Genomic DNA, 16,537 nt, shown 5'->3' on the forward strand with positions numbered 1-16,537 from the left:
AGGACCAAGGACCCTATTTATAAGAAAATAGTCCGGAATTGATAGAAAAGAGTTAGAGTTCATAAAGGAATAAAACAACATCCTGTCGCCATCGACATAGCTCGTCGTTAGGCGACGAACCTGTCATCAGGCGATGCAGTAATTTTCAACACGTTTTCAACGCGGAATCCACTTCTCGATAAAATTGAGTCGTAAAATCCATGCTAGGGGTAAAATAGTATTTTCACATAAAACACATATTTTATTCCAAATAAAACTCATATACATAATTATCGATCCTAATCCTACTAGGATAAAAAAGACTCTTCTAGACAATTCTAGAAGACTATAATCAATCTTAATAGCTTTAGGAATAATAATTAATAATAGGCCATCTTGTAGATCATTGGGCCACATATAAGAACCAAACTGGGCCCAGTTTAGTATTTTGGCCATAACTTCCTCACTATACATTGGAATTGGGCTTATAATATATCATTGGAAAGCTCTTTTCGAGCCCCATCCAACTACACCATTATTGGACCCTTGTCATGGACAAAACTGAACTTGACAGGCTATTTTCATAAAATAGAGCAGATTTTCGAAAACAGAAAGAAATATTTTTTTTATAAAAACTAACCGCAACATTAGACTTTTCCACACTTTCACTTCATTCGATTATGATTCGACGCGAAAGGTATTCATCACCGGGTTTGGTTTTGGGGAGACATAAATGGGTTGTCTACACACCCCAATAGTAAACGACATCTTATTTAAGAGTAGTTACTTTCCGGGGATGCCTTTGGGAATAGGAATGAAGAAATCTCTTTTACTTCCTATCCCAAAGAAAAGCTTCACTTTTGGATTGCGATATAAACCAACCGAAGAAGAACTAGAATCTCATGAAGCGAAAATCAAAGCACGTAGAAACAACAAAAGAAAGGGATAATCACTTTACTTCCATCTTAAAATCAAACCCTTAATGGACAATTCATTAGGGAGGGAGAAGATTACCCATTCTATGACTTTCCAAAAACACTAGTTCTAGAAGATATATATCAAGAAGCCTAGATTCAAATATTCCACTATTGCTACTTCTTGAATGAAGATTTCGAAATCGTTCAATCAAAACACCTAACTCCAGGGTGCTATGATAGGCAAGCATTCAACTAGGTATTTGGACTACAGCAAAACCATGTTGCTATAATGACTAATCAGAACGTCATCCAAGATGAAGCCTTTGACCTAACCTCGTTGATCACCCCTTCTAATGAAACCTTCGAGCATGGATGGAGGAAGTCTTTCAAATGGACTAACCACAAAGGGGATAAACTAGAGATCATCACTAGCAAAGGAAAGATTTTTGAAGTATCCGGCGATGAGTCCATTTTAGATTTTAGGAAGCTGAAAGTTTAGGCCTTGTGGCCATTATTAAGTCTTTATTTTCTAGTTCTAAGGACGAAGATCCCAAAAAGGATTCTTCTCTTGATGTACTTTCTTTTGATTTCAATAATATGAGCTCTATTTTCGAGTACATGCCTTCTCTTGAATCTTTTGAATGCTTTAATAATCAATCTAATGAAGATGAAAATATTAATAAATTTGTTGAATTGATGAATGAGCAAGAACAAAAGAATCTTATAATTGAAGAAACTGAAACAATCAATATAGGAACTAATGAAAACAAAAAGGAAGTCAAAATTGGCTTAACTTTAAATCCGGAAGAGCGATCGATACTTATATCGATGCTCACAGAATTTGAAGACGTGTTCGCTTGGTCATACGAGGACATGCTTGGGATAGATAGGGAAATTGCGGAACATACCATTCCCTTGAACCCTACTTCTAAACCAGTGAAACAAAAGCTTCGACGAATGAAATCTGACGTCGCTTTGAAAATAAAAGAAGTACAAAAGAAACTAGATGCTGGTTTCATTCGCGTATGTTATTACCCAGAATGGGTAGCAAACATCGTCCCAGTCCCTAAAAAGGATGGACGAGTTCGCATGTGTGCGACTTTAGGGACCTCACCAATGCTAGCCCTAGAGACGATTTTCCTCTACCTCATATCGACATATTGGTAGATAACACGGCTGAACATGTGATGTTATCCTTTATGGATGGATATGCAGGTTACAACCAAATATTAATGGCAAAAGAAGATGAAGAAAAGACATGCTTTATCACCCCTTGGGGTACATATTGCTATATAGTCATGCCATTTGGTCTAAAAAATGCAGGAGCTATGTACGAACGAACGACTACAATTCTCTTGCATGATATGATGCATAAACAAATAGAAGTGTATGTTGATGATATGATTGTGAAGTCCAAAGATAGAATAGGACACATAGAAGCTTTACGCAAATTCTTCACTCGCAAACTCTTCATTTTGTCTTTTTGAGCAACTTTTGGAAGGGATTGTTTTCTCTATATGGGACATATTTTTCAATGTCTTCTGCTTATCACCCTCAAACTGATGGGCAGACAGAGGTAGTAAACAGATTCTTAGAGACTTATTTGAGGTGTATGTGCGGTGAAAATCCAAAGGAGTCTATGGTTACCTTTAGATGAGTGGTGGTACAACACCCACTTTCACACTTCAACTCAACTGATACCTTATGAAGTTGTGTATAATTAGCTACCATCCTTGCATCTACCATACTTGGCTGGTGAATCAGTCAATGAAGTAGTGGACAAAAGTTTGTTGAAAAGAGAAGCTATGAACAACACCCTTAAGTTTCATCTACAAAGAGCTTAATCTAGGATGAAATCTCAATCTAATAAGCATAGGTCAGAGAGAGAATTTAAGGTTGGTGAGTGGGTTTGGCTGAAATTGTAAGACTATAGACAGCAGACTGTAGTCAAAAGAAGTTATCAGAAATTGGCAGACAAGTACTTTGGCCCTTTTTAAGTGGTTGTAAAGGTTAGGAAAGTTACATACAAACTGAGTTTGCCAGATGATGCTAGGTTCATGATGTTTTCCATGTCTCTCAATTGAAGAAATTTCATGGAACATTGCCTATTGCTGCCCATATTCCACCATGGTTTCAAGGACAGCAAGAATCAGTGCTTTCTAAACCAGTTGCTATTTTAGGCACAAGGATGGTTAAGCATCAAAATCATGTTGTTATTCAATACTTGGTTTAGTGGGATGGTTTTCCTGATCATGAAGCTACCTAGGAATTTGGTACTTAGTTCGAGAGAAGATATCCAAAGTTTGAGTTACCTAAGCCTTGAGGACAAACCTCTTTTTGATGGGGGGAAGTATGTTAAGGGAAGTCATTTCTCCTATTTCTGTTATAACTAACTCTCGTTAGAAGTTAGTTAGTTGTTAGTAGTTTGTTAGCTAAGTATAATCGATTAGCAAACTAAAAAAAGCTAAACTTTTTTTCTGTTTCATTCATTCAAGAATTGAAATAACAAATCTCTCTCTCTCTAAAATTCTCTTCTCTTATCTCTCGATTTCTCTCTGTTTATCCCAGTCAACATTGTTGACATCTCGGTAGAATTTACCTCCTGCATCAGTGGACCAATGGTGGAAGATGAATAACTTGATTAAAAGATATAAATTACCATATCTTTAGGCTAGAAAATCACTAGGGATCATTTTGAGAAGAATGCTCTTAAAGGTGGTATCGTACCTTAACTTTTCCAAATTGAGACCATATTGAGATGAAGGGCAACAGTTCGTATTATTGTTGCAAGTATTTCCAAAATCATTTTTGTGCAAACTACAAAGTGCTTCAATTTATAATCACTCCACACCCTTAGAAAAGGGTATGTGAGTTGCTTTATTAAATGGCACCTCGTAACCTTACTCTGCAAGTTTACATTCATCAATCATCATTTATACTCAAATTCTTTAGGCAATGATTCTCCGCTCCTAAAATTTCAAAATTTATTAGTGTATCGGTCACTATATATTTCTTTATGCTTGCTTTTGTTCAGAAATATTGAATCATAAAGGTTGACTAATTTTCATGGAAAGGAGATTAGTGATGTCGTCATCTTGCAGCTTTGCACTTGTTTTGGCTCAACAATATGGAATGCCAATAAAAGCATTAATTTATCAACAAATTACAATGAACAAATGTACAAACAATTTGTAGACATTGATACAAAAAGGAATGGCACATTGATAGTTATGCATATTTCGTATCTAACATATAGAGTGGAGACACAAAATATGTGCGCATATAATAAGGGCAGATGCAAGAAAACGATCATTCACTGCCTCAGGTTAAAGTTTAGAGATGCCCAAGTTGATCCTGCACGCCACAGAAAACTCATATATCAGATACGTTGGCAATCAACAGGTGAAAAAGTAAACATAGAAGTACCCCATGTTTCTAAGAAGATGGAGTCACACAACATATAAAAACAGGACAATGCAGATACAGAAATAGGCTCTAATTCAGCTTATTTATCATCTGAACTTATTATCTGCTTTCCCTGTTACACAGCTTACATGGAAATGTATAAGATAATAATTTACTGGTGAGCTTAATATTGTCTGAACTTTTTTGAAATTTTATTGCATAAACTCATTTTTGCCAGAGCTTATCTTATCTCAAGAAAATTGAAATTATGTCTTCAATAAGCCAATATAGTTAAATCAAACAGGCCCTAAACTAATTGAAACAAATAATATGAAGTAATAAATAAAGTGCTGTATTCAAGAGTTCTCCTCTGTTAACACTCTAGTTACCTTTAAATTAGCTACGCCTACACTCAATATTCAATAGTCTGTACTCTGTAATCAAAGACAATTGCTACCCAACATAGAAATCTTTAATCACTTTTAAGCATCCAAGCACTAAGTGGAAGTGTTTTGCAGAAAGAAGGGATAAGTAATACACATGTCCAAAGAAGAAATCCTAAGAAACATACTAAAACCCACTGGTCAACATAAAGGTAGTTCTCAAACCTGAAGCATCTGCATCAACTTTGGGTGTTGCTCTAGAAGTTGGCAAAGCTTATCACGATCACTCAACAAGGACTGTGATTTGATCATTGATTAGAGAATCAGAAAAAAAAAATACCAAAAAAAAAAATATGAAGCAAAAGAACAATGGCCAATACAAACCTGAATTGCCGCAGGAGAACTGAAATATTGTTGCAGTGACATTGAGGAGTCCATCTGCTGCTGGGCGGCAGCATCTGACATGTGATGTGCTGCTTGTGGTTGTTGCTGTGTATGTGGCATGTTCTCTTGCAAATGGGTTTGATAATACAAATGATATGAAGATATTTGAGATTGTTGCAGAATTTGCTGAGGCTGAACCTGCATCTGAATATGGCTCTGTGACATGGAACTACTTTGCTCTGTATGTCCTGAAGTTTGGATTGGAAGTCGTAGTTGCTGAGGTTGCTGAGGAAGCTGTGGAGGTTGTAAGGGTTGCAAGTGGGGAAGCGGTTGCATAGATTGCATTGAGGATTGTGAGGCATGGCTATTCTGAGTTATGCCAGTTATATTATCACTTTGTTGAACAGCAATATTCCCATGCATAGTAAATGGCATTGAAGGTGGCCTGCCAAAACCAGGGGGAATAGGCGGAGATGCATACTGAGAAGCATCAGTTCCTGCATTTTTTTGAATATACATCGTGGATTGGGATGTAGGAGACCTGGATGAAACATTCAGTGGAGTAGCTGAGAAAGGAGGGGGTGTAGGAGGAAGCGGTGGCATAGGTCTATTAGAGCTCCCAGGGGAAGAGTGAGTGGTTCGTGCATAGCGTGAATCCGATATGAAGCTAGAAGATCCTAATGATGTAGGGATATTGCCAAAAGAAGAGTGGTAATCATTCTGTGCCTGCAAATAAAAGAACAAATTTAGAATCCACAATAATGAGATAAAAAATAAAAAATAAAAATAAAAAATAAAATAAAATAACTCTTTCTACACAATACGAATATAAAAATAAAAAAAACCCTAGCATCTCCCCCCTCTTTACAAAATCCGAACAAGCGGAATTGATGAACACAATTTCTTCTCTTACATAAGTTGGATACAGGGGCGGCTGCACATCATTGTGAGGATTCACGAATGGAGATCTGGAGGCTGGGTTTTCAGAGGCCTGTGATCTTAAAGGTGAAATTGTTGATGGAGGTGGTGTTGGAGGTAACGGTGGCTGAGTTGGCAAATGTTTCTGCTCATGGAGACCTAGTGATCTTCCCCCTGATACATTCCCAACCCTTTGGAGATTATTATCAGGAATAAAACTGGGAGGTGGCACCCTTGAATCAGATGGTACCTGAATCCTTAATGGAGAGCCTTTGCCATATACCGAGGCAGAGAATCCAGAAGCCTTTGCTCCTGCAACTGAATCAAAGCCACCAGAAATCATAGCTGTATTTTTGTTCTTCATCTCATCTGGCTGCTCAAAATATTTCTTTTCTGAAGAAACACTGGGTTCACGTCTCAATTGAATCCCAGGATGTGATACTGACATTCTAGAGGAAAGTTCACTTTGTGTATCCTCAACTGCATTTGAGGCCGCAGTTGCTTCCTGGTCCTTGGCTTCACTCTCTGATTCTTCAACAATTGAATGTTGAGGACTTCGCTCTGCTGAAGCTGATGCAGTCTGCTGTACGTCATCATCTGCTTGAGGAAAAGGCAGTTTATCATCAGGTTCATTTTCCTCAGCATCAAACACTATATCAATTCCTTGAAGATCATCATCAAGATCAACTTTGAGCTGCTTAGATCGGCTCGACTTTTCCATATCATTATCAGACTCAAGCATAGCCTTTTTCCCTTGAGATGCAGCCTCTACACCTGCTATGGGAACAGCATTTTGACGCTCCCTCTGCCTTGCCATGAATTCATCAACATGAATAGATGGAGGTCGCCCACCAGATGACCCAAGACGTGGAACTGCAATAACATTGGGATTTGAACTCTCATTTCTTTCTCTGGCAACATAGTCATCCACGTGCATAGACGGGGGCCTGCTTGTATTTGGCTTGCGTTGTCGAAAGGTGTCTCTCCGAGTTGGAATAGAAGGTACCACAGATGGCCCAGATCCGCGTACATCGGCTGGAGCATTTTCTCCTTTTCCATGTCTGTTGGCTCCATCCACAGCTGATATTTTTCTCTTGCCAAGGAGACCAGCCTGCGACAATCTATTGCGCAAATTTTCAGAGCACTCCCATTGGAATTTATTACCAAACTCTCCAAAGTTCCATTCATTTTCAACCCTTTCAGAACTGCTATCTGTTAGCAGATGTATCTTTGAAGACAGTTTAACATCAGATGACAACAAGAGAACTTCCTCAGAGATAGCATCATCCTCATTAAGTGAATCAATAGGTTTCAGCAGCACTAAAGAAATGCATTTTGTAGATTCCACAACCTGCATATTACCAAATTATGTGAGATCATTAGAAACATTAGCACGTTTGCGAAGGGACATAAGCTGAAGATAAATGAAGAAAACCTGATGCAAGATTGCCTTCAGATGTGATGAACCCGCATACTCATCATCAGTTATCTTTGAACTTAACAGAGAAGACATATCCTGGACATAGTTCATGTTTTCCTCTGGAACACCAGTTGTTCCATCAACATCACTCGAATGCCCAAATAAGTACTTCATGACATCAATTCTATCCTTGTTGAAACTGGACAAAGAAATTCTTTCAGTATCCAAAGGGTAAAGCCATAATTATCCCAGACGTTTAGCACTTGTCACTTTTTGACAGCAAAGTACTAAATGTAATAAGCAAGTGGACATAATATTGTATGATATTTTGTTAGCATACAAAACATAAAGCATCAGCAGCGGTGCTGAAACCAACAGCAATACTCACAATACAATCAGATACACAATAACAATACTGCATATGTTAGTAAAAAGTTGCACCATTTTGACTTTCTGCAATATTTAGAACTTTACGTTGACTATCTTTTACTGATATATAAAAAATAAATGGCATTATATAAAAAGTTATTGGATATTCCACAATGCCCATTCTCAAAGTACAACAAAAATTAAGATTAATGGTCAAAATTGAGGGTTGACAAACGTGAGTCAAAATGGTACAAATGTTTCTAAATGGAGGAACTATATATTTTGTGCTTCCAGCGACAAGCTTTGTGTGTAATTCGAGTGTATGGACCTGTAAAGCAATCTTTAGTCTTAAGTCATCAGATTCAAGTTTTACTACTACAAATGAAATAAACGCTATTCGAAGGTTCACAAACTCCCATTAATTAGTCTCAGTACCTGTGCAATAAAGAATGTTCTTGTGGACTAAAACATAACCTTTTTCTTTTTTATTTTTAGTGGAACTGCAGTATCTAGTAAGTTTAAGAGCCAATAGCATGAACATTTATCCCGGAGTCACATCTCTCACAAATCCCAGTAGTAAAATATTAGCACACCCTTCAAATATTAAGCTCTCAGAGATATGTTTTATAACCGTGTTATCAGAAATGCCTATGATCCGCAGAGACTGGACAATGATAGCTGTTTGGAAATTACATGTAGTTAATTTTCTTCCAAAATAATTAAAAATAAATAAATAAATTTAGTTTATTTCTCTTCCACTAATTTACTATAACTTAAAATAGTATTATACAACTTTGAAGCTTTTTGTTTCTTGTGTATTGATCTAGTCTACGAATCATTTCATCATCATTGTCCCCAATGCTCATCATTATCCCCAATAACTTTTAATCACAATGATAACAAAGAGCCTATTTCAAGCAGACTTGGTTTTCAACAGTTTGAAGGGTTGGAGAGAAATGGCAGGAAATAAAACAAGCAAAGTTAATCACCTTTTCCCAGTCATACAAAATTTCAATACACCAATTGACAGCAGACCAATAGCTTCAACGGAATAAGTGGATAGACCCTCATTCTCAATTGATCGATATAAATTAATCCAGCACCGTAGCAGAGGAAATTTCTTCCATTCAGCATCAATTATGCGATTATAAAACTCATGACTTTCCTGTGAACTTCCTGATTGGATTTTGCTGTCATTACTGGATCTGATAAAAAGGAAGATATCGAGCAAAGCACTCTGACCTTCGACATGAGAGGCTAGTTCTTTGAAAGTGGCTAAACAAGCAAGCAATTCACTACCAGCTGGTAGATGCTGCAGTATCCCCATAAACATAAAATTAATTGATTAATTAACAAAAAAAAAGCATATAATAAGCATAACATATAAAAGCAGATGATACAAAGACAACAAAATAGTGCACATTCTACCGTATCTCATGTTTAGAACATACGCAACAAGAACACAATTGCTTTGTATGAATGCATTAGTAAATATGAATAGCTGTTTTGCATAAATGCATGATGCATTGGCTAATGCTTCTTCCGTTCTTTAATAATCATAGCATTTTGATTTTCGCGCATGTTGATGCAAACATTTGACCAATAATAACTTAAATTTTGTAATAGTATAATTTTATAAAAAGTTAATATTTAAAAAATACACATCGAGACTAATCCAGCCTTTTACAACACATAAGTAAAATTGTTTTTTCAAATGTTAGCACAAAAAATATGATCAAAGTTAACTTAAGCATAGTGCAAAAGTCAAACTACTATATTTATTAAAGAATAAAGGTAGTACGAATACTTCTGCATTAGCTGCATAGATGCATCAGAATACTCTCTTTTAGTTTGTTTCACCAACTTACATAGACTTGAGAACCAGGAAAATTTTGAAATATGTGGAGGTTTAACATAAAACAGGAAAAAGTAAAGATCTGTTCTGTTCACCTTACTTTCACTAATTTCAGGAAAAGAGATAAGATAAGTTTAGGAAAATTAATTTCTACTAAGTTAAGACAAGGGTTGAGTTTTGATGAATTCAAATAAGATAAGATAAGTTTATACTTCCTCCATTCTTTTTTTATTACAACGTTGGTGTTTTCACGAATTACACACTAGTAAAAATTAAATAAATTTGATATTATGAAAGTATAAATCAAGATGAATCAAACAAGACCTCACATGACTATGTTTTTACTAACAAATAAATCAAAAAGAGTGTGTGCGTGAATAGTGCAAAATCTCAAACGTTATGATTGAAACTAACAAAGGAAATTTTAATTGGGTGAATAGAACACACCATATGTAAATAAGGTGGGTAAATGTAGGAAAAAGGTGAAAAATGAAAGAGTGAATGGAAAGGTGAATAAAGTGTGGGGTAAGAGGGGTAAGATTGTTAAAGGTTTTTGTATAAAATGAAATAAAGTAAAAGGTAGAGGGAAAAAAGGAAAGAAAAAAATACACGCACACAATATTTAATAGAAATTGGGTAGTAAAAATAATGATCGGGGGCGGCACTTGTTTTGCATTAATGACTTAGCATATATGAAACTCTGAATGAAATATAGCTTGCTCCCAGCAACCCGAACTTTGACTAGTAGCTGGCACACCACCAACTATGGATAAGAGTGCCACAAATGCCATTAATTACCCTTTAACTACTAGAAATGTTTCAGTTTAAGTGCCAAAAACACCCATTAATGGAACACGTTGCACCTACTAGTCGAAATTCGAGGTGCTTGGTGCACCCAAAATACAGTTAATGTTGGACCATTTTTTACTATATTTTACTATAATTTAAAACAAAATATGTTGCACGGATAAATAAATAGAAATTAAATAATGTGTAAAACTGCATATACCTGACAGAGTCTTAACACATAGCTAAAGATTACAGCAGAATCTTCAATACTCGGGGTCTCATTGCTACAAAAAAACAGCAAAACTATTTAGTCATTCAATCCTTTACCTTATGCATTCAAGTAAAACAAAAAAAAAATTAAATAAAAGTAAAAATAAAAAAGGTAAAATGAACAACTGTCACATCTCTCAAATAAGATACATATAAAGTGAAGAGGGGTGTTTTGGGAAATAAATTTCACTTTCCCAAATTACGCTTTCTCACCTTTTTATAAATAAACTACCATCCTAATTTTTTTTTTTAAATAAAGAAACCCCTCCATCCTATCCTATTTTTTAGAATAATAAAGTTATACAAGTACTTATAGCAAAATACTCAATGACTTCATCAACTGTTTTTATAAATGACAATTTTTTGATAACTTTTTTTTTTAACTTATTTTTTTTATCAACATTTTTAAATTTGCACCTAATAATATTAATATAACCTAATTGGTTCGTATATTGCGCACACACTCATTGCGTGTATTTCTTAGCTTGTAATAGCTAAAATAAAAACCAAATAGAAACATTTTTACAAAAAAAAAAGTTCCTTATTGCAATAAAATCTGCCAATGATACGAAGCCCCCTGGAAAAAGAGCTTTACATGAATGCATGATCTAGTACTTCAAGTTAGAACACAGCATTTCAGCACATACTAATAAGAGTTTTTCACCTAATCAGCACAGCAAACTAGAGCTCATTGTTAAAATATAATATCCTAATATAATATCATGCTAGTTACTCCCTCAATCCTAATTTAATCTATACCCTTCCCTTTTATGTTTGTCCCAATTTAACCATTACACTCCCTTGGATGAGAAGAACCCACTAATATTATATTCTATGATGCATGGACTCAGATAGGAAGATTTGATACCGGTACGGATCGGAGTGTCTGGTACTCAATACAAATATTTCAGGACACGGGGACTTTGTACCTAGACACGGCAAAAATCTTTATTTTTAAGAATATTTTTTCCAAAGAAAATCTAAATCAAATATGAAGTCTTTATTTTATTTTCTATCAAAATAAGAAAAAATCAATAAGTTATTTTGTATTGTAATAACTAATAACTACTACCTCCATTTTCCTAAATCTTACTCACTTTCCATTTTCATCTGTTTTTCTAAGTTCTACTCACTTTTACTTTATTCTTTTTATGAGAACTTTTTACTCAATTTTTTATCATCCACAACTCTTTGCGCCTATGTGGTGCATAATTTCTTTGATAAATCTTACTCTTTACCTCTCTTCTTTAATACTAAAGTATCCACATGTATGGTCCCCATTTTTACCTTTTTCTTTATGTGTAGCTACAAAGTACCACTAAGCAAAATGGAGGTAGTTAATGTAAATAGGGTATTATTTTAAGATTATAAGTTAAATTTTATGGTTAATATTTTGTAAAAAAAATTATTGACATTTAATTGTTATAAGGTATTTTACTATTTTTATTTACTAGTTTCTAGAAAAAATAAATTAATTAAACAAAGATTAAAATAAATGAGATAAATAGTTTTAAAAAAATTCAATGAGAAAAGTCAAAGGCTGACATCTCAGATTAAATGAATATAAAAAAGAAGGATAAAAACCAAAAGTAAAGGGAATTACGTGGAGGTATTCCCTCAACCCCAATCCACAGAGAAAAAAAAAAAGGAAAAGTATTAATTCCCACCTACTTATGAAGCACGAAGCTACAGGGGAAAAAGAGGGAAAAAAACAGGAGGTTCCAATCACCGGTGAAGTGGTGGTGGGCATTGAATCGGCAACTGGTGGTGGTCGCTTCAGTCTTCACTTCAAAGAGAGAAGAGGGATTGAGAAAGTGAGAAAATGGAAATGAGACAATAATGAACTTGGGGACCCCAAATATGTTTGGATCCGTACCCAAATGTTGAGCGCGCCATACCCAAATTCCAGTTCCATACCCAAACTCGGGGACATATTTTAGCCGTACCCGTACCCAGTCCGTCCCAAATACGAGAAACAACAGTGAATTGCCGTCCCCATGCTTCCTAGCCACCCTTCCCTTCCCCAATCTTAAACTAACAAAAAGTTGAATAATTTTGCTAACCTTGGCTGCCTTTTAGCATATGCGATTAGGACATATGTGGTTTAGATGAGTTCTTTAAAAAAGTCTCCTCGAAATCTTGATTTTGAGGCTGGTAGATCATAAAACTGTAGGTTGAGACTAGAGACTAAGAGATTATGAGTTATGTTGAACCAAGACCCAATGGCCCTAGTTTTTGTTCATGTTAGTGTAGCTTAGCCTTAGCCAATGCTTAAGAATTTCAATCTTTAGATTTCTTGCCTTATTGTTCTTCTTTAGTGTTTACTGAGATTACAGTTATACATCACACTCAACAAACTGCTAATTGTTGTCATCCTAATACTTATCAGTATTTGATGTATGTACATGTTAGTATATAGTTTCTACCCAACTATTTTTATGCATCAGTGGCAAATATCACACGACCTAGTCACTAATGTTGAAATAAGCTATGATATTTACACAAGCTGAGGAAACTAGTCCATTCACTAACCTATTTGACAAACGATGTAGCTTTTGAGCAAATCGAGTTTCACATATTAAAGACAAGGACTTCAGCACAGGGAGGCAGCAATTATAGATACTGAATCCAGAATCTAGTGAGCTTCTTCCACTTGAAACAGACTTCACATGAGCATCAATTTTTCCAAGAACTTTTGTCAGAATCTGAAGAGAACCTTCTTTCAGTAGCAATGACTGTCGAAAAAGAAAATCAAAAACAGCAAAATTACAATAAAAGAGGTGACTAGGCCTTACAAAAATGGTAGGAGAAACAACCTTAGCAAGTGGATGTTCAAGCAAGAGAGAAAGGAAATCTAACAACTTGTACCCCTGCACAAACAAAATGACTCATCAAAAAGATATTCAGCACATCTAAAACAAGACACAGTGCAAATAGTTAATCAGATCACCTTGTATGCATCTATCTCATCCAGAAGTGAAGTTCCAACCACGTGATTCTGAATCCAAGAAATAATAGGCTGCAGAAGTAACATTGCAAATTCTGTCCTTTGACGTGCAATACGAAGAATGAGTATACGAAGCATATCTTGTACCACAACCAATGACTACAGAGATAGAATCAGATAAATGGACATAAGGTGAGACATATAGATGCTAGTGTTGCCAGTTGAATGAAAGAAAAACTAGAAGACAAGCTCTCTTTAATAAACCCCCTCCCAAGAAAAAATGGAGTAAAGATATAAACCATGATATCGGAGAAATACGTACGCTAACAGCATAATGAAGGACAACTTGTGCAATTTTGTCCAGGTGCGGACTTAATTGGCCAAGAAGAACCTCAACATATGGGTGCTCTAGGTACCAGTTCACTTTCGTCTCCTTTAAAGGTCCTAACAGTGTCCCAGCAGCCAACGATCGGGCAGCTGTTAGCAAGGGCATACCATTCTTCCAATGCCAGATACCCTCGTCGGGAAAAAGATCAATCTGGAAAAAAAAAAAGAAAAAAAAAAAAACAAATAACTCAAACATATGTACGGTTCTGCAGTTTTGGACATGACAGTTGAATGAAGAAAACAAAGAAATCAAACCACTATAAATGAATGCTAATATTAGAACAGCAAAGAGAAAAGCTTCTTTATACACCAAAATATACATATAAAATTCCACCACATTGTTATAGATAGTCATGTAGCAAAAGTTTACCAGCCAATGAACCAAACAAAGTTACATACCAATAAATACAGCATGCTGAAAGTTTCCTTCGGACCCAATGTTAGCAATGAAGCTGCCTGAACACTATCAAGAAGCGTGTGGAAAAGACCCGGAGCCCAAGCATGTGCAGGCCAGCAAGCAAGAGCTGACACAATTAGATGGCAAACTGTTTCTAAACCAAGTGCAGATTCAGGATAAGATGAGGATAGATCCACAGAACAAGCCGCTAATTTGGGGCTGCAAGATGTAAGAATTTATATTCCACCAAACAATGTTAGGGCCACGCTTTCCAACTGGAGAGCAAAAGAAGGGTACACCACAATTACCTTAACTCACGGTGCAGCCGGAGAAGGACATTCATTAGTTTGGTGTTTCTATGCTGCTCTTTTGCTTCCTACAAAAGTAATTTCATAATAATAATAACAAATATTATAAATAATAATAACAATAGTTATATATTGCAAATATAAATAAATGCAACACTGGGGAAAATATGCACGCCATGTCATAAAAAAAAAAAAGCATTATACATAAAAATTGAAGAAAGAGAGATATCAGTAAAAAAAAAAAAATTAATAATAATAATAAATAAATACATAAATAAAAAACTTCTTACCAACAAATGCAAGGCAACACTTAATGAAGCATATAAAATGTCTTTTAGAAAAGAATTAACTCACCAATTTATAATAAAGCTTTTATTACACTTGGCTTTTTTGTAGTATTAGTGAATTTGAGAAGCACTTTCAGCTCAAAAAAGAAAAGAAAAAAAATAAAGTAAACTAATAATTTTTGTTCAGTAAATAAGTTCAGTTCAGTAAAATTAATTTCAGTTCAGTAAGGGTTCGTTTGGCATCGCTGTGGTTTTCTGTTTTTTGGTTTTTTGTATTTTAAAAGTATATTATATATGTCACATAATGAATCAAAAAATATTTAAACTTATTAAAATCATGATAATTTTGAAAACTGACAACAGAAAAATGGAAAAATCTTTTTCTTGTTTCCTGCTTTTGGTTTTTAGTTTTCAATAAAACAAGAAACTAAAAACTAAAAATGATGTCAAACAAAACCTAAAATTCAGTTTTCTTAAAGAAGAATTATAATAGAAAATCAGTAAAAATAATTTCAGTTCAGCAAAAATAATTTCAATTCAGTAAAATTAATTTCAGTAAAAATAATTTAAGTTCAGCAAATATAATTTTGTTTCAGTAAAAATAATTTCAGGTAAAAATAAGGTAAAGAGAACTTCACCTTATTTATGCTAAACTAAAATTATTATTATTGATCTGAAATTATTTTTGGTGAACATAAATTATTTTTACTAACTGAAATTATTTTTGCTGAACGAAATTATTTTTACTTAACTCAAATTATTTATACTTAACTAAAATTAATTTTACTGAATTGAAATGATATTTACTGGATATTATTTTTTGAAGGTGAAGTGAACAAGGCCTAAAAGGACATAAAACAAGAAGAGGCCCTTATTTATTCTAATCATATTAAGTTGATTTTAAACTACCACACATATATAGATTTTCATTTACCGATTCCTTGAGATATTAGTGATATTAAATTAAGAGAAAAAAAAAATGGATAATATTTATCCTAGATTACGACACGCTAAAAAAAATTACTCCAACAGTTCAACCTCTACTAGATTCCACATACAAAGTATATTGAATGCAAGATTGGAACACAATCTAATAATTCAATAGTGATGTTAACCACCACTCTTTGTAATTTCAACAAATAATCTAGTTTTATTTGAACCTCGTATCAAGTAAAGTACCATCAGTATGAGTTTCCACTTATGCACACAGGGTGAAAATCATATATACCAAATATCTAGCTGAAGATGATTTTTAAAAATAATTGAGCTATAACCTTTAATCTTTGCAGAAGCTCTATAAGTAGTAGAAGCGAAGGAATCAAGAGATCAATCAGGTACTTCTCTCGATTACGCTCCAGCAATAGATCAAATGTAGAACTGCACTCTACGCCATCATCAACAAGATAATCTGTAACAATAACAAATTCAATCACACCAGAAGAAACTTTACCCTAAATATTTAAGTCCTGTGAACATTGAAGCTACTTAGTCCTAAAATAAAGTCATAATTCATATTGAAAAT

At 34.6% G+C, this 16,537-nt stretch overlaps 1 protein-coding gene across 6 annotated transcripts in view; it reads right to left on the bottom strand.

Moving 5' to 3' along the window:
• Positions 1 to 3,983: 3,983 nt before the first annotated feature.
• LOC110686836 overlaps positions 3,984 to 16,537 on the bottom strand; it is a 36,708-nt gene continuing 24,154 nt past the window's right edge. Inside the window, exons 15-28 of one of the 6 annotated variants that reach the window (XM_021863430.1) lie at positions 16,290 to 16,423; positions 14,729 to 14,796; positions 14,423 to 14,639; positions 13,959 to 14,174; positions 13,640 to 13,795; positions 13,506 to 13,559; positions 13,222 to 13,352; positions 10,640 to 10,703; positions 8,765 to 9,087; positions 7,422 to 7,605; positions 5,982 to 7,337; positions 5,069 to 5,794; positions 4,910 to 4,981; positions 3,984 to 4,250 (exon numbers count right to left, since the gene is read on the bottom strand). In XM_021863430.1, the coding sequence (XP_021719122.1) occupies positions 4,230 to 4,250; positions 4,910 to 4,981; positions 5,069 to 5,794; positions 5,982 to 7,337; positions 7,422 to 7,605; positions 8,765 to 9,087; positions 10,640 to 10,703; positions 13,222 to 13,352; positions 13,506 to 13,559; positions 13,640 to 13,795; positions 13,959 to 14,174; positions 14,423 to 14,639; positions 14,729 to 14,796; positions 16,290 to 16,423 (3,722 nt within the window). In that variant the 3' untranslated portion in view covers positions 3,984 to 4,229. Of the gene's footprint in view, positions 4,251 to 4,909; positions 4,982 to 5,068; positions 5,795 to 5,981; positions 7,338 to 7,421; positions 7,606 to 8,764; positions 9,088 to 10,639; positions 10,704 to 13,221; positions 13,425 to 13,484; positions 13,560 to 13,639; positions 13,796 to 13,958; positions 14,175 to 14,422; positions 14,640 to 14,728; positions 14,797 to 16,289; positions 16,424 to 16,537 lie in introns of all 6 variants that reach the window. The other 5 variants (XM_021863428.1, XM_021863431.1, XM_021863426.1 and 2 more) reach the window with 5 other exon arrangements.

Source organism: Chenopodium quinoa, unplaced genomic scaffold (assembly GCF_001683475.1).
Source record: "Chenopodium quinoa cultivar QQ74 unplaced genomic scaffold, ASM168347v1, whole genome shotgun sequence".
NCBI lineage: Eukaryota > Viridiplantae > Streptophyta > Magnoliopsida > Caryophyllales > Amaranthaceae > Chenopodium > Chenopodium quinoa.